Below are 21579 nucleotides of genomic sequence, written 5' to 3' on the forward strand. Positions count from 1 at the left end.
GTCTCCTGAAAAACAGAGATGCACGAGTGAAATCAATGCTTTACCCATTGCCTTTGCGTCATCATCCATATATCAAATTATTTTGGGATAACACTTGTGTATTCAAAGAGCCTGGGCTCTGTTTGTTACCCTTACTGCAGTCACGCTTCATCTTTGTGTCATTTAGCCAAATTGTTTCAGTTACAGAAGAACAGACGTTCTGCTGGAGGAAGGAAGCTGCTGCGTTGACCTCAGACAATACTCATCCAAGCTAGGAGAGGCTGAAGTAATTGTGCCAAGGTGAACAGGCAGCAGGCATGCCAAGAATAATATTATTTGCATTTTAAGCTATAGCATCTAATGGAATCAAGAACTGAACCGGTTTATTTCGAAACTCATGTGAAAGTTTGCCAAAGGGGTGATTTAGAGCTTCCTAGCAGTAATGAACAGTTCAGCTGTCTTGACTAATGTGGTCACGCATGTTACAAACTGACATAAATATTTCATAACATCTTGCTGCAATTGCTGTTTCACAGAAATGTTTGTCAAACAGCTCAAGAAATCAAAAGGGTTTTAATATTTAAATTTCATCTCAGAGTAATTGTACTTTTTTTTTTCATTCTGAACTTGGATAACTTTTTCATACTGTCCTTGATTTAAAACAGTTGGAAGAGGAGGATGGGAGTTTCATTTTTGAACTTTTTTTGGAAAAATCTCAGGAGCTTTATTTGATTTATAGTCTAGTGTAAATATCTTTCTAGTACAGCATGTGCTTTTGAAACTTGAAGCAGTTAAGCTCAATTTCAAGAAAGTGATAAAAATTAAAGCACTTGTATGAAACTAGTGGTATTTGGTCACCTGGAATATTTGGACACAGTCTACTCACACTGTATGGAAACGATAGAACTGAAATTTTGAGGAGCAAAGAAAGTGGAAAATAAAAGGACTATATCATTGGAAGAGTATTTAGAGGTCCTGGAGGGGAGGTTTGCTAGAAAGGATGTATCATTTTGTATTTGTGTTGTTGTACAAATTGCAGTCCAGATGCTCCGGTACTGGGGCCAAGCGTGCCGAGTGCTGTGCATTCAACTGCGTAGAATTCAGCAACAGCTCAAATCCAGTTGACAGCAGTCAAAGATAGCAGGGTGAGTGCACGCAAAGGTGATGAGAGCTGGAGACACGAAAGGTCAGACTGCACGTATGGGAGCACTTCATACATCTTCTTTTTATCCTCTCTGCATTAAAAAGGAAGAAAAAGTTTGAAGTAAAGTATTCAGACAATGGGACGGGTCAGAGGGTAGTCATTGTAAGCTAGCTACTCTCCCAGTGGTGCCAAAAGTAGTTTGGACAGTTAGATGACCGATCCACATGTGCTTAGGAAAAACATGTGCTTGGCAAAACGACATCCCTAAGGTCAGCATGGAGATCATCTTAGGGCTGGCTGGAGGCTGGATTGGAAAAGGACATGTCTTGACGCTAAGTGTGTATATATATATATATATGTGTGTGTGTGTGTGTGTGTGTATACAGCCTTAGCTACCTGTCAGTGTTAAAAAGGGGTTTTGTGAAATGCAGCTGTAGAAATGCTGGAGTAAAGAGGGGGAAGCAAGTTGCTTAATGCTTTGCGTGACAAAACCTGTGGAATGCTGAGAACTGGGAAGAAAAATTTCATCATGGTGCAAAGCACAGCCAAATGAGGACAGCACAAAGATCTCCCATTGCCTTCCAAAGGGAAGCTGGACACTCTTAAGAGTGCTGTATGCTTCTCAGCTGGTGTGCTAGAGTGCCAATGGGCACTGCAGTGCAGTTTCTCTGTTGAGCCCCAGCATAAGCTGTCTAGATTGAAGTTCATCAAAGACCTCACTGTGCAGATGAACTGCAGAAGCAGCAAGGGAAAAACAAAAGTTGTGCAAATTACTCAAAAGGGAAATGGAAGCTCACACAGATTTCCTGCGAGATGCTCTGTGTTTGCCTGCATGTTTAATTGCCTTCCAATGGTGGTTGTATCATTGGAGGAGAGTTTAGTGGGGCTTTTTCTAGCAGATTTGTTTTACTAAGATGACAGATTTCTTTTTTAGAGCCTTGTTTATTTCTCGTGTTCCTAATTTTTTAAAGAAAACATTGTCTTTCTCTAGAATCCTTTATCTGAGAGAGTATCTGAATATTTTGTAAACATCTCAAATGCTCTAAAGTAGGCATATGTTAGATCAAAATTGTGGTTCAGGAGCCAAGCCTGCTTGTCCTGGATTTGATGAGAATGTGCGAAGAACATCTGGTACTGCTCAAGAAGCTGCTGCTGCTGATTCCTTTCTACAGAGCTTCAGTAGAGGCAGCATGCAAGGACATATGAATGGTACTGGAGAAAACATCTCTGGTACAAAACTATTCTTGGTTTCATTCAGATTAAGCTTCCATCCAAGCAATTTTCTTGTGAAACAGCTAGTTCTGTGATTGAGCTAGTACTTTTCAGTCACGTTTAACCAAATACAGCCATCAACAATAACCCATGAACTGTAATCCAGCTCCGGCCTACATTTGGAGCAACCTCATTTTCTGGGGTGGCAATAGCAAATGAGATACAAATTTCAGAGAGGCTCCCATCCTCCAAACCCACAGCATGGTGCAGTTTGCGTGCAAGCAGTGAGTGCACAAGCCTCATTTTATGTAATTTGCTGGAACCTCAAAAGGAAATTAGTGCTCTCTATAGCACCAAACCCAAATTATATGCAACCACAATTCACATGATCAGCTGCATGTACAATGGGAGAAGTTTCCAGACATTGTAAAACTGGCTTTTAAAACTGTATTCTCTTAATGTTTTGGATCACATTTAAACCTTAAAATTGCCTTGATCTTTCTTCTCAGACATACTTTCTTGTTCAAATTGATGATGGAGGCTGGTTTTCGTAGGCTTAGGAATGCAAGCATTGTAATTTATGCTGAATTCTTCCTGTCTAGTGGCAACATCATACTGGGGAGAAATGTGTGTCTGCAACACCACAGAAATTGCCATACTCTGGCAGAAGTACTGGGGTTTGTGCTTGGCAAACCTCCTGCAGAAACTGATTTTACCCTGCCCCCTTTCCTCACAAGGTGAAAGAATAGCATCACCCACAACTGAGATGTAGCCATGTGGACTGTGCTTCTCATGTCTATCCTGGACTAGCTCATTTCACTCACTAATTGGCATGAAAAGGTGTGACAGTCATAGCTGTAAAACTGATGTGGAATTACTTATGGAGACTGGGAATAATGTAGAGGAGACAGCAGGGAGTCTTCATTTTGTTTGGATTCAGGAAAGCCAGTCCACCAGAATCTGTGTGCCAGATTCACATGGGGTATTTTTGATAGGGAGCTGAGAATTTAGGGGTTGCCTCAGGATTCTGCCCATGCACTTGGCTGTAGCCCGCAACCTATGTCCTCATTACTGCGTGCTCCTTCAGGCCTCCCTTCTCTACCAGATATTTTGCTGTACGTGAGGAGGAAACCAGCAAGTGCTTCATGATTTAGGTTCATCCAGGCAGGAATAGTCTTTTGCTCTGTTGTTTGCATGCACACATGCCCTGTATGTCCCACCCCATTTGGGATTCTGTGCTGCTCTATTGCTCCTAATAATTTCTCAGGATTTCTCTGGCTTTACTTCCATGACACCTAATTTTCCTGTAGTATGGCAGTCCTGTTCTCTATGCACTGATTTTACTCTTCTCCTTTACCAAAAGACATGAAGCTTGTATTTAGACACTTCATGCATGTAAAGACATTTGTGAATCTAGTCAAAATCAAGAGAAATGTAAGGCTCACCTATTTCTCTGTAGAGCCAAAGAAATATTCCCGTTATCTTGGCTAGAACTCTATGAGAATCTTAATATTGCTTTTGTGGGAAGAAGCAAGGTGTTGAATTTTGTCCAAAATACAAGTTTCTTTAAAAATACACAGCTGTATCTTTTCACCTCTAACTTGGCATTAACTGTCTGTTTTCACCTTTCCTATCAATAGAGCAGTGATGCTATTTTTAACCCTCTGCAAAGTTCATAGATCCTTCACAAAGCCAGTCTGCCAAAACAGCTGTTCTTTGGGGAAGTTTGTCTCAGTTTCTCTTTAAAAATCTGCTTTTCTCAATGCAACAGGATCTTGTTTGCAAACAAAACACATACAGTCTTGAGCTTATAGATTTGTTTTTTTCATATGGAGGACAGAATGCTGCCCTGGAGGCTGACAAACTGTGGGAAATCGTAATGAGTTCTCTAGTAAATTTGGTATAGAGCTGTACCCCTGCAGTCTAAAATCACAGTGCAGGGCTTGAGGAGTTCAGCACTGCAATTCTTCCTATGGATTAATGAATAACTCCCTGGGGACATTTGTCTTATGAGTTTTGTTTATTGAAGTAAACCTCCTGTAGCATGTGGGAACAGTGTGGCTTTGCTGCTTCTTGCCTGGGACCCTGTCACATCTTGCTTGTCACAGGCCCATCAGGGATGTCTTCATCATGAAAACATTTATTCCTGTGAGGTAAACTCTGCAGGATCAGGTCCCTCTGGCACAGGAGCTTTGTCATATTCCAGTTCTACTCAGTCTGATGTTGGTGTAAGTCAAAAGTCACTAAGAAGAATAATGGAAATATGTCCCTGTAATCCAGTGAAATGAAGTTATTTGCACAAAACAAAAGAGTTACTGGTAAAACCTCATTAATAGTAGGGACAACTTATGTTGTAATTGAACTAGTGGACCTCACTAAAGATGGTTCCCCAGGAACTAAAACAAACATGAACTTGAGTTGCTTAATTATCTTTGTCTTGGAGGTTTTCATACTGTTCCCAGGCTCTGTAGGAGAGGAAGGAAGAATGATATGAATTACAAATCTACTATTATATCATTTTGTAACAAAGGGGATGGCCAAGAGTGTGGGATTTTTCAACTAGTGCCTGTGAACTCAGAAAGAGGAATAGACACTGTGAGAAGAGTTTGTAAATCACAGTCAACAAAAGGTTTACCCAACAATAACTGCTGAGAAGGTGCAGTGGGGATTCTTCTTTCCAGGTTTCAGAGATGTCTTCCCCATGCCCCAAAACATCATGGGTTTGTGTTTCTTCCAAGCTTAGGAGCACAAACACATATGAATTAAAGTTAATATAAAGCTACAAGACATTTACAGTGAGAAAATAAAGGATTGCCTTTCTGATGTCCCTCCTTCCCTCTTTTGATTCAAATAATATTTTCAATACAGCTTTTCCAGGGCAGGATAGAGTGCAGGACAGGGCCTGTGTCAGTCCATCCACATTAGCAAGAGAAGCTTGAGTAGCTGAGAGGGAGCACTATGAAGACGGTTATTAAGTCAGCTGGGGCCAAGGAGGCCACAGTAGGATCTGATCTTTGTAGAAAAATTTTTCTCAATGTAGAAAATGGATGTTTTCTGCCGTTGTTCTCTGCTCCCCAGTTCCTGCGGGCAGTCTCAGTGGGGATTACTTTAGCTTCTGCTGCTGACCCCTTATGCTTGCAGATAGTCAAAGTACATCCCAACCATAAAATTGGACAGATGAAAATATCTATGGAAAATACATTAAAGGAAAAACCTGTATGGAATAAGGTTATTAAGTTCCCCGACTATTAGGTCTTCCTAGACAGGCTGCTAACATATTAGCGATAAAGGAGAAGTGGATTAACTTGCAGCCTGCAGTGGTGATCCCTGTGTGTCTGTATTTCCCCTGCACGTCCTTCCAGTACTCTGCTCTTACCAAACTAGGAAGTTCCCAGTTCCAGGGACTGTTTCCAAAGGGTTGGAAATGTTTGCTTGTTTACTCAGCTTGGAGATTGCCAGACCAGCTTTCAGTGGACAAGGAATGTGGTCCCAAAAGTTGGCTAAGAACTGCAGCTGGAGTCCCGGCATCAGAGAGGGCAATGGCCTGGAACTGTACAAACTGCATAACCTCCTTGTTCTGGCCATCCAAGAAGTCCTACAACCCTCCCTGTGCTGTGGCTGCTTGTTGTTCTCTAGAGTACAGGGATATGTATAGATGCAGTAAGCCAAGGCATTGCTCCAAAGAGATGCTGAGGAGATGGAGATTGTCTGAGCCACAGTGGATTCTGGGTGTTCTGCACTAACTAAGGCAGATTAAGCACCCATTACCTTAAAAACAGTTTTCTGATACTGTAGGAACTGTCATTTGTGTCTTTGTTCCCACCTGATATAGAATGATCTATAACAACTAAATTATAAACCCAAGCCATACTAACATCCCTCCTGCTTGTCTTCAGCTCCGAGTGAAACACCCCCTTCTCACTGCTGGAGAGTGATGATAAAACTAATTGTTATCTGTGAATTGACTTTACCCTTCAGTTTCCAAAATAAGTGAATTATGGGCTTGAGCTGCAAAGAGAGACCTGCTACATAACAGGCTACATGACAGGCTTGGTGCTGTCAGTGATAAGAAAATAGAAGCATTTGAGGTTCTTTGCAGTAAGCCTTTTTCAAAACAAAACTTAGCCCCTACGTAGCGTGAAGCCTTGTGGGCAGCTGATATTTGTGCCTTTGTTTTTGGGTAGTGACATAGCATCTGCCCTCTCCATGCCAACTCATTTCAGACACATTTAAAATTGAATTGGAGCATCTGGCTTTAGCTCTGCAGGACCGTGGCTCATCATCTAGTCATTAAACCTTTCAAGACCAGAAAAAGAGTGGTACAATATGGCTTTCAGGCAGTCTTAAGAAAAAAATTCCAAGCCTAAAAGCTTTAATCTTAAACATAGCAATACCTCAATGAATTCCAGCTTTTGATCTGGAGCAGAATGTGTTTCCAAATTCATTTCATGCTGTGCTGTTTCACAGGATATAACCACTTCACCCAGGGGTCCTACTCCTAGGCCTTCACAGAAACTTCAGAAATCAACCTTAATGTTAGAGCTGGCAATTTCTATTCTGCTCCTAACCCTGCCACAGAGCCACTGTATAATGCACCAGCTCTGAAAAGTGCTTTGAAGATTTAACTGGTTGTGAAGGCAGCAACTTCCTCATAACACGTTTGCAATTGTTCCAGTATGAAGATGCTTATCACTGGTATAACTCATTCAGATGCAATAACTGCAGAACTGCTGTGAGTTAAAGATGTTATGTGTTACTATTGCTGTGCTTACCCTTGTTAACAGAACAACTGTGGTTGTGTTTAAGCAGTTTAAGATGCTATCACAAACCAAAAACATGCATTTGTGCACATAGATCTCCAAATTGCTTAAAATTCAAGTTCAGGGACTTGCATTTGCTGTGTCTTGAAACAGTGAGTTGGCACTGGAGATTGTAGTCCTGGCACTATGCAGATCTAAAAACTAGAAATTAAGCACTGAGCAGAGTTGTGCCCAAGGTGTGCACAAAATATTCCATTTTGATCCTCTTCAGTCTTACACATTGTTACATTAATTGCCAATACAACATCAAGAGGTTTCCCAGCACACTGGGAATAGGCTGAACACCTTCCAGACTGGTGATCTCGCCTCCAAAACGAGGCTGAATGGGTAAATCCCCAGGGGAACTGAAGGGCAAGTGCCCGACTACAAGTGCTTAACCTTCATGGAAGCTGTAATTCGTAGAATCATAGAATGGTTTGTGTTGGAAAGGGGACCTTAAAGATCATCATGTTCCAACACCCCTGCCATGGGCAGGGACATCTTCCACTAGAACAAGTGTCTTAGAGCCCCATCCAACCAGGATCTGGCCTTAAACACTTCCAGGGATGGGGAAACCACCATTTGTGCGGGCAACCTGTGCCAGTGTCTCACCACCCTCTGAGTAAAGAATTTCTTCCTAATATCTAATCTAAACCTACCCTCTTTCAGTTTGAAGCCATCACCCTTTGTCCTGTCCATTTGACATGCCCTTGTCAAAAGTCCCTCTCCAGCTTTCTTGTAGCCCCTTTAGGTGCTGGAAGGCTGCTGTAAGGTCTTCCAGGAAATTCCATTACAGCTTTCTCACTGCCCCTTGGTAAAGGGAAGATGGATGCTCCTGATCTTGTGGGGTGATTGGAAATGTCATTCAGGCAGAGCCCACCAGAAAACCAATGAGTGGATTACTATAGTGGCCATGCAGACTGCTGTTTCTGTAAGGCATCATGGTATTACTTTTAATAACAATGAGCTGAAATGCAGAAAGTTTTTCTCATATTGGTTGTGTGATCATCTGACAAAATATTGAAACTTTTCACTGTTTTAGTGAGTGGAAAATCACTGAAAGGCTTTTTTTTCCTATTGAAAAAGTACCACAAGAAGATTTTCAGTGGTTGGATGCAGCAGTGACTAGGAGACAGTGTTTCTGCCTTTTCTATCTCTTTCAGAAGAGTAACCGCCACTGGTTTACTGTGTTTGCTGAGCTTCATTTCTGTTTTAGGGGATGAACAGGAGTCAGGTCTGAGACCCTGATCAGCCAACCTGTGATGTGACTCTCTCTAGACAAGCAAGTGGAGTATTTATGCCAAATATTTCTGTCTCCCTTTATCTGTCCTCCATATTCAAAGGTCACAGGAAATAAATGGCTTGAAATTATATCCTTTTTTCACCCCATTCATTACAGATAAAATTTGACATTCACAGTAGCCGTATTTTCCCTGACATGGTACAATATTGGCAATGTAAAGCCAAATAGCGATGCAGAGCTGATGTCCAATGTTGGTCTTAGTCTGGTATCAGAAGTCTCCAGCCTGGAGAATGCAAATGATTACAAGTTTTTTGATGAGAATGTGTTGCCTTTTATTTTTAATTCAGACATGGTGATTCACAAAAATTCGAACTTTCTCTTGTGGGAATGTACCAGTTCTGCTATGAAATTCATTTGGGGGAAGGTTTCTTGTGTCCAGGAAGGAAATCTGGGTCAGAAATGTCAAGCACTTCAGTAGAACCAGCCATGTCCTGGGTACAACATTCAACAACAGCCATGGAGACCTCAGTGCTCTTTCTGGGTTTGACAACAAAATCCTGACCTCCTGCCTCCCAGATGACTCCTCATCTGCTGACTGGAAGGGGAACAGTTTCTCTCTGCCATATTCTTAGAGCAAAGATTTTTGAAAATACTTGCTTCCATCTAGATACAGAGCAGAAAAAATCCCATGAAAATGCTTGTGAAATAAGGGTGTTTTCTTCTCAGATATCCTGGAGGCTGAATAACTTTTCTGAAATATATGAAGACTTGCTTTTTCTTTTAATATGCACTACTGAACATTTTACTAATGAAAGGAGTGTCACACTGTGTACAAAGCATGGAGCTGGCAAACAGGAGAATCAGTTTCAGTTCTTTCCTTTGTCCTGGCACAGATTCCTTGGCATCACTGATGATTTGACAAACATTTTCACCAGGATCTGCACCACTTACAGGTGAACGTCTCTTCCAGTGGTTCGTTCCCAGGGCTGTATGTCCCCAGTGACCGTGTTCAGGTTTGCCAATGTCTGTAGAGCCATCTATGCTGTATCATCAGCCAGGGAAGCTGCTCTGAGATCAAGTGACATGGTTCTTTGTAAGCTAGGTACTTCCTCTTGCTGATTAACCATGTGACTGCACACATGCTCATGCTGGCACAACCACTGGAATGGCACAGGGACAGGAACAAGCAACAGGAGGGGAGGGTGAACCAAGTTCATTGAGATATGTCCTCATTTTTTTCTTGTGCAATGATAATAACAGTTATTTGCCATAGAGAAGTGTTGAATCCATGGTAGAAAATAGCAGTTTAACAACTATGCACCTATAAATCTGCTCATTTATATCTTGTCAAGCATGTGACTGTGTGCTTGAGTAGATGTAGTTCAATAATTACAGATTTTGAATATTTTACTGCCAGCTATTTGTCCAGATATGAATCAGTTGGTTAGTTATGGGTGAAGTTTTCATTAGGATTTAAGCTCCTTAGACACTCCTGAAAATGTTTTCTTCTATCCTGCTGTCTAATCTGCTATCAGCATAGCAGAAATACCATTAATTAAGAACTTTATAATCTTCTTCACAGACTGCAGAATGCATTTACCATTGCTGTTCATTGGGCTGCGTCCAGCACTAGTCATCTGGAGCATCAGGCCCTGCATGCACAGGAGCAGGACATGCTCAGGCTTCTGCCTAGGAAGGAAGAAATTGTCCTGTAAGAGCAGGGTTATCCTACAAAATCTAGCATTTGGCTCCAGCTGTGGACCAGTGTCAGTGACTTAGTAAGACATGTGGCACTTTATGTGCTACTTTCATTCAAAAATAAAAGAGCACTGAAAAAACATCCTACATGTCATATCTGTCTTCTGCACTGATAATTTACCATTAATACATACTGTGTCTGGTGGCAAACTAGAAGATGATGAGTTGGGTGTACTATTCAGTATCCAAATCTAAATGTTTGCTATCTGGAGATTAGCAAATGTGACACCCATCTACAAGAAGGGCCATAAGGAGGATCCAGAGAACTACAGACCTGTCAGCCTGACTAGATCATCTTGAGAGTCATCATGTGACATATGCAGGACAACCAGGGGATCAGGTCCAACCAGCAAGTGTTTGTGAAAGGCAGGTCCTGCTTGACCAACCTGATCTCCTTCTATGGCAGACTGACCTGCTTAGTGCATGAGGGAAAAGCTCCTTTAGTAAAGCCTTTGACGCTGTCTCCCGCAGCATTCTCCTGGAGAAACTGGCTGCCCCTGGCCTGGACAGGTGCTCTGTTTGCTGGGTAAAAAACTGCCTGGATGGCTGGGCCCAGAGAGTGATGCTGAATGGAGTTACATCCACTTGGTGGCTGGTTACAAGTGGTGTTCCCCAGGACTCAAGATTGGGGACAGTCCTGTTTAACACCTTTATCAATGATCTAGACAAGGGGGTCAAGGACACCTTCATTAAGTTTGCAGACAACACCAAGTTGGGCAGGAGCACTGATGTTCTGGAGAGTAGTAAAGCTCTGCAGAGGGGTCTGCACTGGCTGGAGTGATGGACCAAGGCGAATTGTTTGAGGTTCAACAATGCAAAGTGCTGGGTCCTGCAAGGCCAATGGCATCCTGGCCTGTATCAGAATTAGTGTGACCAGCAGGACCAGGGCAGTGATTGTCCCCCTGTACTTGCCACTGGTGAGGCTGCATCTCAAATCCTGTGTTCAGTTCTGGGCCCCTCACTCCAAGAAAGACATTGAGGTGCCTGGAGTGTGTCTGGAGAAGGGCAATGGAACTGGTGAAGGGTCTGGAACACAAGTCTGATGAGGAGTGGCTGAGGGAGCTGGGGTTGTTTAACCTGGAGAAAAAGAGACTCAGGGAGGACTATCTCACTCTCAACAACTACCTGAAAGGAGGTTGTAGCAAGGTGAGAGTCAGTCCCTAAGTTGACAAGTGATAGATAGACGGGATGAGAGGAAACGGCCTCAAGTTGCATCAAGAGAGGTTTATATTGGATATTAGGTAAATTTCTTCATAGAAAGTGTTGTCAAGCAGTGGAACAGGCTGCTCAGGAAAATGGTAGAGTCACCATACCTGGAGGTGTTTAAAAGATGTGTAGATGTGCTGCTTATGGACATAGTTTAGTGGTGGAATTGGCAGTTCTGGGTTAACAGTTGGACTTGATGATCTTAAAGGTCTTTTCCAACCTAGATAATTCTATGATTCTAAACATATTATGTGATTTGTGAAGAAGTATGATTGCTGGACTTCCAGGGAGACCATGGAAACTAGTAGGTGTGACCTACTGAAGTAATATAAGAAGAGCATAAAACAAAAGAAACCATAAGAATATATATACTATTAAGTTGTATACACTATAGAGACAGACCAAATTCAAATGGCAAAAGAATGTGAGTCATCAAAGCTCTACTGGTGTTGGGACTGCTAATCCAGAATCTATAGGGTCTGGATAGTCTGAGCCCCACAGTCCCTGCAAGACAGGACTGCCTCCAGACCCTCAGGGACTGCATGCTGTTGCTTGCTTTCTTCTTGGATATCCTATCTGATAGTACATATCATGCCATTTGAATGTGCCTTTCTTTTTTCTTCTCAGGGAATGGCTTTTACACTTGAAGAAAGGCTGCAGCTGGGAATTCATGGCCTCATTCCTCCTTGTTTCCTGAGCCAAGATGTCCAAGTCCTCCGTGTGATGAAAAACTTTGAAAATAAATCAAATGATCTAGACAAGTATGTCAAAAACGTCTTATTTCCTCCTCCCTACACCTTTACTTTTCAATTCCTTAAAGCGTAAAGGAAGACTTGAGGATCCCGCTTCAAGGCACACATTTCCTTCAGAGTCACTTTTTTCCAACTGTCCATACTCTCCAGCAGCAGGAATGTTTATTCTGTCTAGTCCACCTTCATCTCAGTTACATGCCATCCCAGTCCCAAAGCAGAATCACAGAATAGTTTGAGTCTGAAGGGACCTTAAAGATCATCTCGTTCCAACCCCCCTGCCATGGGCAAGGACATCTTCCACTAGACAAGGTTGTTCAAAGCCCCATCCAACCTGGCCTTGAACATTTCCAGAGACAGGGAATCCACAGCTTCTCTGGGCAGCCTGTGCAAGTGCCTTACCACACTCACAACCAAGAATTTCTTCCTAATATCTAATCTAAACCTACCCTTTTTCTGTTTGAAGCCGTTACCCTTTGTCCTATCACTACAGGCCCTGATAAGAAAGTCCCTCTCCACCTTTTCTTTAGACCCTCTTTAAGTACTGGAAGGCTGCTAAATGGTCTCCCCAGAGCCTTTCCTTTCCAGGCTGAAAAACTCCCAGCTCTCTCAGCCTGACTTCATAGGAGAGGTGGTCTCCAGCCCTTTGGTCATCTTCGTGCCCCTCCTCTGGACCTGCTCCAGCAGGTCCACTGATACTACTTTTTTCTACCACTACATTACTGGAGAGCTCTGGTATACTTTGGGCACAAGTACAGAACAAAAAAGCAGTTCTTGTTCCAGATCACTGGAGGCAGAGTGAACATATGTACTGCATTTACCTATCTGTACACTCATCAATACACTCAACTAAAATACTGGGTGGAAGAACAGAAAAAACCTGTCAATGGGTAGGAAAAAAAATAAAAAAAATGGAAACAATGATATATATTGACTAATCTTTCTGTTCCTGAGTTTCCATTGCATCCAGTATTGTTCATCCAGGTTATCGATAGAAGATGCTCTTTGATTCCTGCTGTGATGGACAGTAGGGTTTGCATCTCCAACTCCCTCAGCTGTCATTGATCTGGGGACTGAGGCAACGGGACTCTTAGCCTGTAGAGCAATTGCATTGGCTTTTCTACTTCACAAATTCCTGTGTTGATCTTGCAAGTTTTATATTGTTGACCTTTTGATGGAAATTCTAAAATTCTGAGGTTATGCATAGGTCTGACTTCCAGCCCTACTGAGTCTTTGTGAGCTGTCAGTGAGGATGGTTGGAGCTGACCAGGCCATCTGGGACATTTTTCTCCAGGTATCTGCTCATGATCTAGCACCAAGGAGTGTCATGACTTGGAAGAACTGAGTATATACTGAGTGAGCCAACAACTGCTTTTTGTGAAACTGTTAAAAGCCATAAATACTGATATATAACTATTTTATTTTACTTTTAAGGTATATTGTTCTTATGGCCTTGCAAGACAGGAATGAGAAGCTTTTTTACCGAGTGCTGACCTCTGATATCGAGAGATTCATGCCCATTGTTTACACCCCAACGGTTGGGCTGGCATGTCAGCAGTATGGTTTGGCTTTCAGGAGACCTCGGTGAGTGAAGAGACTATGCTTGCCCCTTTTTTTAATTTTATGTGAGTATTTCTTTACGTGGGTGGCTCAAAACATCTAAAACTCAATCTCTCATCAAAAGATGAACCAGCAAGCAACGTTGTGTGTGTACATTTGATGATGAGCTGGGGAGTAGAGAATAGCTCTGCCTTCTTCCTATAAACAGAGTGGTTTTGTTCTCAAACAGTGCTGTACAGTCTGTGCAGCTTTAGCTCCAAACAGGTCGCTGAACTTGTGGCTGCACCCATTTCCATCTGCTGTCTCAGGAGCACTGAGTGCCTTCTGCACTGCTGTCGTTTGTGTAATTGGTGGGGTTTGGATACATTGTGCTGATTTTGAACTTCTGTATGCACTTCCACAAACCACCTCGCAAGAATCATTTTTATAGGAGATGCTGCTCTGCATCAGTGCCTTCCTCTCTGCTCAGAACACTTACTGTGTAAATTCATGCAACATTAAACACTCAATACCACATTGGAAGACCCTATTCTGCATAATTCTTTTTAGTGATTAATGCTTAGATAAAGCCCTCGTTAGCTTTCTGAAATACATTTTAGTCCTAGCCTGGAAATTCAATGCTAAGGGTCAGTTTTCTTTGCTACTTTTTATTTTTTTGTCCTTGAAATGTACAGATAAACATTTTATTTAGCTTATACCATTTTCAAAGCACTTTACAAGCATGAGGTTTGACTGCAGTGTCAGCTGAGAATAGTGTTGTTGGTGAGAATAGTGATGTAGGTAGGCAAGTTCTACTAACTGACTCAACCGTTGCCAGGGGACTGTGAGGCAGACCTCGAAGATGTAAGGACTCTGCAGACAGATAATGAGTAACGTATTATGGATAGTTCTTGGCAAACATGCTTGCTTCCTGCTTGTCATCAAAATTTCTAGTAAAGCCACTGTATTCCTTCACATGAGCTGCTCCTCAGGATTGCTTTTTGGCTTGTGTCTGTCCCAGGTAATTGCATTCTGTGCCCTCATATGCAGTTTCTGGATCTGCTGGGCTGTGGTGTAGTTTATCTAGTCAAACCTTGACCATATCTCCTTTTCCTCCTCAGTGGATATAAGGAAACCAGAGAATGAATTACTCTTTGTAGGGGGGGACACTTACTACTTCTGGACGTGAGTGAAAGGTAGCAGAGATAAGAGAGCCCAGACTGTGTCTCCAGGAGTTGAGCTGTAAGCACTGTCAGGCAGGGAAGAGCACACTGCTGGTTCTCAGCTAATCAATATTCATGCAGCAATTGCTGCTGTACAGCCACCATGTCTTTGTCTGCAGGCTGCCTTTGTCTTGCAATAGGTTGAAACAATATGTGGGAGCTTTGCTTCTTTTATTTTCCATTAATTGTTATCTTCAGGAAAGCAGGGATGCCTTTCCATATACTGAACTCTTTCTGCAGCTGTTGCTGTTGGAGAATTTCCCTTCCTGTAACTCACATCTTCCTCATGTTTTAAATCCACAGTATTTTACCAGTATGGTGAGAACATCTGTTCTCTTAGTCTGACAGTTTTGCTGCTGAATTTGAGCTGGGGCTGTTTCCAGCCCATGGCTTCTGCAGGAAAGGGCAAATGACTGTGCCTTTAGTACACTGGATTTCCTGTGGTGGGGAGTTTGTTTCCCTGAAGATGTAGAGTGAATTTCAGCCTAGCTTCAGATTTGTTTTTCACTGAGATTGTTTTAGCAGAAGAATGTTTTTATTGCAAAAAGAGCTGTTATATCATGTAAAGTGATGAGATTAAAATGGGAAGCATTAATATATGCTTTTTTTTCCTAATCTGACTCTTACTGTCGTGGAGTATATATTTTCCTCTCCTGAAGCATGTTCCATACATTATGAGTTTGCCTGCAAGATACATAGTTCAAGGCAGGATGCCAACACTTTCCGCTAGAATGACTGGGGCCTCCAGATTTGGGGAGCTCAGGAGTTAAGATCAAAGTCTGAAGTTTTAGCTCTTCCCATGCTATCCTAAGGTGCACTGGCAGTCTGAAAATCTGATTCTTCTAACCTAATTTTATTTGTATTGGAAGGTTTTTAAAACAAAATGACACTCGTGTCAATATGTTTCACTGGTGTTTTAGGAAGAACATAGCACCTGGAACTGGAGAGAATGTCCAAGCCATTCAGTTTTGCTCAGCCATCACAGGAAGCCTTATTTAATCCTGTTCGTTAACTGATTATGTTTTATTTTAAATCTGCAATAAGGCTGCCCTATGCAGCCCATTCCAGTACTTAGCTCTCATATAAATTGAAATTGTTTTTCCCCTTGTATATAACCTAAATGTTCTTTGCCAACATCACCCTCTTGACAGTAGCATTTTCACAATAGAAGAATGGGATCATGTTGAGCCTGGTGGTTTTCTTGCCTGTAGTTTGTGCTGCACTGTCCTGGTGTTCCTACTCTGGAGTGTCCTGTTTGGCTACATTTCTTCTGAAATACACTGCAGAAGAGTGAGCGCCACTTTGCCACAGAGGACTGGCAGTGTTGAAGAGGTCAGAGCAGTGAGTTTAGTTCTGCTAACACGTCCCAGCATGCCCTTGCCTTTTTTGGCATTATCAGTGGTCTGGTCACAGTAATTCATTTTGTCATCTCCCTGCAAATCTGTTCTTTGAGACAATTACCCCACCAGATATGTGCCACTCTAGAATTGTGCTTAGCATTTCTCCTCACTACATGTCCTGCTGTGAACTCTGTCCTTTTGTGTTAGGGTCATTCTCTCCATGGAATCAATGTCTTTTGTCCTCTGGAGTGCTGCAACTCCCAGCCCAACTCTTTGGGCAGCAGAGAGCTGATTTGAATGTTTGCTGTAGCAATTACCTTTTCATCCAAACTGTCACAATTAATGCTGTTAATCAGGGAGATGATATATCTCAGTTTTAAAAGCCTGCATATACTCCAACATGGATGGATGTGCCCATATAGCACAGCTTATGGTGCAGAGGGATGATGCAGAATATGATGCAGCCTGTCTGCAGCCACAGCAGCAGCAATTAGTGACCTGTGGACACAATTAGCTTCTTCCCCATGTTGAGATCTTTCTCAGCCCCATTACCGCTTGGCTTTATATTTAAAGGTTGAGCCTGAAGAGATTAAAGTGCAAGTAACTTGCTTACAAAGCAGCTCTTGTATAACAGCATCCATAACCAGTCTGATGATGTCCAGCAGGGCTTCTCTCATCAGAATACATTTATCAGTGTTTGCATGGCTGCGGATTTTTTTTGCCAGACACTGCTGTTGTAATTGCAGGAGTCGATGCCTCTTTTTATTTTCTTAGTCTTTACCTACAAACCCTTAAGGGTAGATCTGTTACCTGCACTTTTATGGGGCTGGTCTCCAGAGTTCTACTTCCAGGTCAGGACTCCAGCATCCTTCCTGCCAGCAGATTTGTCTGCTCCAAATGGAATCAGACACCTGATGTAATTTGCTTTCAAAAAGCTATCCAGCCAGCAATCTAAAAGCACAGTCTTTCTCTATTTACCAGTAGAAAAGAGCTACTAGGAAAAAAACACAAATATCCAGCACTTCTCATGCTCATCTGTGATGCCCACAGTGTCTTCACTTCTGGTGGACCAGGCAGAGCTCCTGATGCCCCTGGTTCCTGCCTCTGCCTTTCCCAAACTCCTACTGCTTTTCTCTTCACTAGTTGCTTTAAATTCTTCAGGCAAGATTTTTTTCCTTTGGCCTCAGACTTTTTCCTATGTGAAGCCTCAAGGATTTGGAATGACTGAAATAGAGGTGGAACCATAAAATTAATAAAAATTACGTTAAGACACTGTTGTCTAAGAGCTCTGATTTTTGCTGGAAGGTGTCTATGTTGAATACATTTTTCCTATCTTGTTTTCCAGGCAGTTCCATAATGAGTTAACAGTATGTGTTTATTCAAAGCCATGCAATAAGCATTACAACCTTCAGGCTAAAGTACAGTTTCATTTTGTATTTTGAATTTTTGAAATAAAAAATATAAATTATTGTGTAATTTGTAAGTACAGGTTGAAGTACCAAGCAATAGCACCTCTGTCACAGTTATGATTAAGGACCCTTTCAAAATCTGTCTACTGGGGTCAAAACACATTAAGTAAGCACAAGAGCAGAGTAACCATGTCTAAAGAGAAGTCTTCCTAGGCACAAATCCTTTCTGCAGCAGTGGCCAGCAGCAGGAGGAGTATAGGTCTAGGGTAAGCAGATATGCTCACTTCTTAAGGGCTTGTCAAGTTATGCTCCTCCTCAATTTGTCTTTCAGGCTCTTGTGGTTGCAGTTTTGTTACAAAAATCAGTTGCTCCGTTTGGCATCACAAGTTCTGGAATGATTGTGAGGGGACTCAGATGTATGCACATTGTCAAGGCCAAATGATATGACTGAGAATAGTGTTCCAAGGTGACAAGACTTGTTTCACATATTGAACAATATGTCTTTTACAAGATATGATGATCAAGGGTGATCCAGACTTAAGGGAGATTTCTTGCAGAGTTGTACAGCTTCAGGTCCTATGGCTGCACATGAGCAACTTTTCAGTCTGTCTCCTGCAATCCATCCCTGGCATCCCTTCACTCTTCCCTCCCACCACCCCTCCCACCGCCTCCAGAGATGTCCATGCAGTGATCTGGTTCAAGGATAAATCTGGGTAGATCCAAGCCCTTTTTGGGCCAGACTAGCAGTAATCCAAATAGCCAGTTCACTGCCACCTGCAACAGGAGTTGTGCTGACATGATGAAAGGGATATGCTAAAGCAGGAGCAAGCTGCTCAAGGCACATGGATGGCAGGTTTGCTTATGTGCAGCAGCAGTGATAACACAACTAGCTTCAAGCAAAGGACAGGTACTAAAGAACTAAGTACTACCTAGGTACTATGGAACACAGGCCTGGAAAGTGTTTTTTTGCTTTTCAAAGCCCAGGCCCCATCAGAAATTTGGTAGAAGGGAAGAATGAAATATAACAGAGCTGGGCTTGCAACATTCTGAGACTTAATGAGGGAAGGAAGGAGAAATCTTTGTTCTTCAATCCCGTTAACAGATAGTCACTCTTTCCTTAGGAAATACTTCTGCCACCCAAGCTTTCAGACCGTGGTTGAGAGTCCTTTTTGCTTTAGAGTAAGAATATAAAGGCCTCTACAAAGAAAAGTTCATGGTAATATTTTGATCTTTTTTTTTCCCTTTTTTTTGCTTCTTTTTTTCAATGTAAATGTATGTAGTTAATATCATGGGGGCCCTTATACAGCACAGGACTGAACATGTGCAATGCTATTTAAAAGGTATGTTTTAAACCTGAGGATCTCTTTTAATTGTGAGTGTCTTTGAAAGAGACTATACTTTTTCACAAAGAGAAAGCAGAGTGGAAACTTGTCTGAGGGCGTAGAATCAGGGTTTTATTTCTTCTGTGATAGGGAGGGATAGTTTATTACAGTGGCATAAGACCATAGTCTCTCGAGACACTGCTTAATTCATGAACATACTGGTATTTGAAAGTATAAAGTTGTCAGCTGCTCCTCAAAAGCTTTTGGCATCCCTTGGTAGCAGGAGTGGAAGAGGTTGGTGTATCACCATTGGAGAGAAGTTATGAGACAGAAGAAACTTGCCTAAGTTCACTCTTTTTTTCTAGAAACATAAATATCCTTGAGGACTGCTTGCAGAACAATGCCAAACATGTTGAGATTAAGCTGAACCTGGAGAATGAAAGTTAACAGGATGCAGATGGTGTGAAAATTAAGTCTGACAGAATAATGATCTGTGTCTCTGATGAAAAATGAGCAAATGAAACATCAGTCAATCTACAGAATTGTCTTGTCAGCAGGTCTGGCTCTTCTGAGTGGCTTTTTTAAATGGTGTTGTGCAGTCTGAGCAGCAGGAGGAAAAGTTCCTGACATTTCTAGACACTTTAAGCCCAAACAAAATGGAACTAGAACAAAGATGTAAATCCCACAGAGTTGTCCCTAACCACAGAATTATCTGCACTCCCTCTTCTATAAAACAGTGGAGACCAGAAGTGAGTGAGAAGACTGGGGTTTGGATTATTGTCCTGAAAAGTTCTTTTGAAACCCCTTTAGGCAATCTCTACTTCTTATAAATACATTGGTTGTCACAACTTCTCTTCTTGCCACCAGCCTGGTTCAACCTTCTTCCAGAGGCAGCTGAAATCAGTGTATGAGAAGATGAATGTGTTTAACAGTGTGTTTAGGTAACTGCCACAAACAGACTGGTCTTGTAGCAGACTGAAGGGGAGGGGATGTCTGTGGAAAGTCTCATGGAGGCCATGTGTAGTCAAAAAGCCCTGAAGAGGTTGGCAGAAGATATAGGTGTGAGACAGGCCTTAGTATGAGACAAGATTATTGAAAGAGGAGGGGAAGACCATGGTTGAAGTAGGTGAAGAGAAGGCATTTAGTGCAGAGGGAGACTAGGGCTGCTGAAAATGGCTCAGCTTGTGTGGAACTTCTTCTGAGAGGTGAGAGTTCAGAGGTTCCCCCTGTGCTCACCCCACTTTTTCCAGGCATGTCTTTTCAGCATGCTGTACCCCCATCCTTGTTCTATCTCTGTTTCCTCTTTGGTGAAGTGTTTCTCAGAATGAGGAGAGGAGGACAGATTGGCTTCTGGGCATACAGAGAGAACAGCTGGTGTATCAGTCCTGGTCTGAGGTTTCATGGAGGCTGGGGAATGGGATGGACACTGTTGATGTTGGGAAGCCCTACCACAGTTATTACATCACAATGGGAGTGAAAAAGGACTCTGATCCATTTTTTTAGTTAGAAAAACAGTTAGTGCTTCTTATTCTGTATCTCCAGTCTTCTCTCTCTCTCTTCTTTCTTATACTAAGAAAAATATGTGTGCAGGAGCTCTAACAACCACAAGAAACTTCCATGGGCATGAGATAAAATTTCGGAAGTTAACAGCAAATCTCATGTTAATTTATGAAGGTCAGGCTTTCTGCTGCTGTCAGAGGTTATTTAGATTTAAGTCTGTTGAAATTCTTTGATTTACCAGGAGAAGCTCAAAGGAAAAGGTGGAGTGGCCAAACGAAAGAGATTGACCTGGTGAAGGAAATACAAGAGGATGTGTTTTCCGTTGATCTGGCATAAATCTATGCTGCTGCCACAAGAAACAACCCCACCTCAAACAAAAAATGCCAAAGACAGGGAGGAGGGAAGAGAATTATTTAGAATAATGAATACCAGGATGTAAATTGGAGGGGAAATGATGCTGACTATCATGAAAACCTTGAACAGTAGTATCCATTGGGCTGTGGAATATCTGTGGACTGTGCTTCGTGACTTAGAGACATTTTTTATGAGGAGTAATCCTCTTTTTAACAGTTTAGTTCATGTATCATTTATATTAATAAATTATACATTTTTATTATATAATTTATATTGACTTTTATATGCCACTGCAAAGTGACTGAGATGCAGCTCATGTTGCTGTGTAATGGCTGTGTCAGAGCTAGCAAGCTTACACCCTTATGCTCAGGGCATCTCTTTCTGAAAGAGAGGAGATGGGCTGCTTTAAGAGCTCCTTTGCATTTTCTGTATTCTTCCCCAACAGGTCTGCATCAAGTGAGGGCTTCTGTGCTTTAGCACAGTAATTCTTATATTCCTTAGGTTTTGCTGTGTTTGGGTGTTGTTTCTGGAGAACTCTGTGTTTCAAGCACATTGTTCGAACATTTTGACAAGTCAAGCGACACACGTCAGTACAGAGGTGGGCCCACATGAGCCTTGGGAAGTTCAACAAGGTCAAGTGCAAAGTCCTGCACTGGGACAGGGCAATCCCAAGCACCAAAACAGGCTGGGCAAAGGGTGGATTGAGAGCAGCCCTGGCAAAAAGGACTTGAGGGGGTTGGTAGAACCATTATATGTGCACTCGCAGCCCAGAAAGTCAGCCATATCCTGGGCTGTGTCAAAA

The 21579-nt window shown here is 42.2% G+C and overlaps 1 protein-coding gene across 3 annotated transcripts in view; it reads left to right on the plus strand.

The window, feature by feature from the left end:
• ME3 (malic enzyme 3) overlaps positions 1-21579 on the plus strand; it is a 118781-nt gene that overhangs the window by 53168 nt on the left and 44034 nt on the right. For all 3 annotated transcript variants that reach the window (XM_051779252.1, XM_051779250.1, XM_051779251.1), the window contains 2 exons: positions 11969-12102; positions 13525-13674. In XM_051779252.1, coding sequence (XP_051635212.1) covers positions 11969-12102; positions 13525-13674 — 284 coding nt within the window. The remainder of the gene's footprint in view (positions 1-11968; positions 12103-13524; positions 13675-21579) is intronic.

The sequence above is a fragment of the Manacus candei genome, unplaced genomic scaffold, assembly GCF_025592945.1.
Source record: "Manacus candei isolate 608988 ecotype Guabito, Panama unplaced genomic scaffold, ASM2559294v1 h1tg000014l, whole genome shotgun sequence".
NCBI classification, from domain to species: Eukaryota; Metazoa; Chordata; class Aves; order Passeriformes; family Pipridae; genus Manacus; species Manacus candei.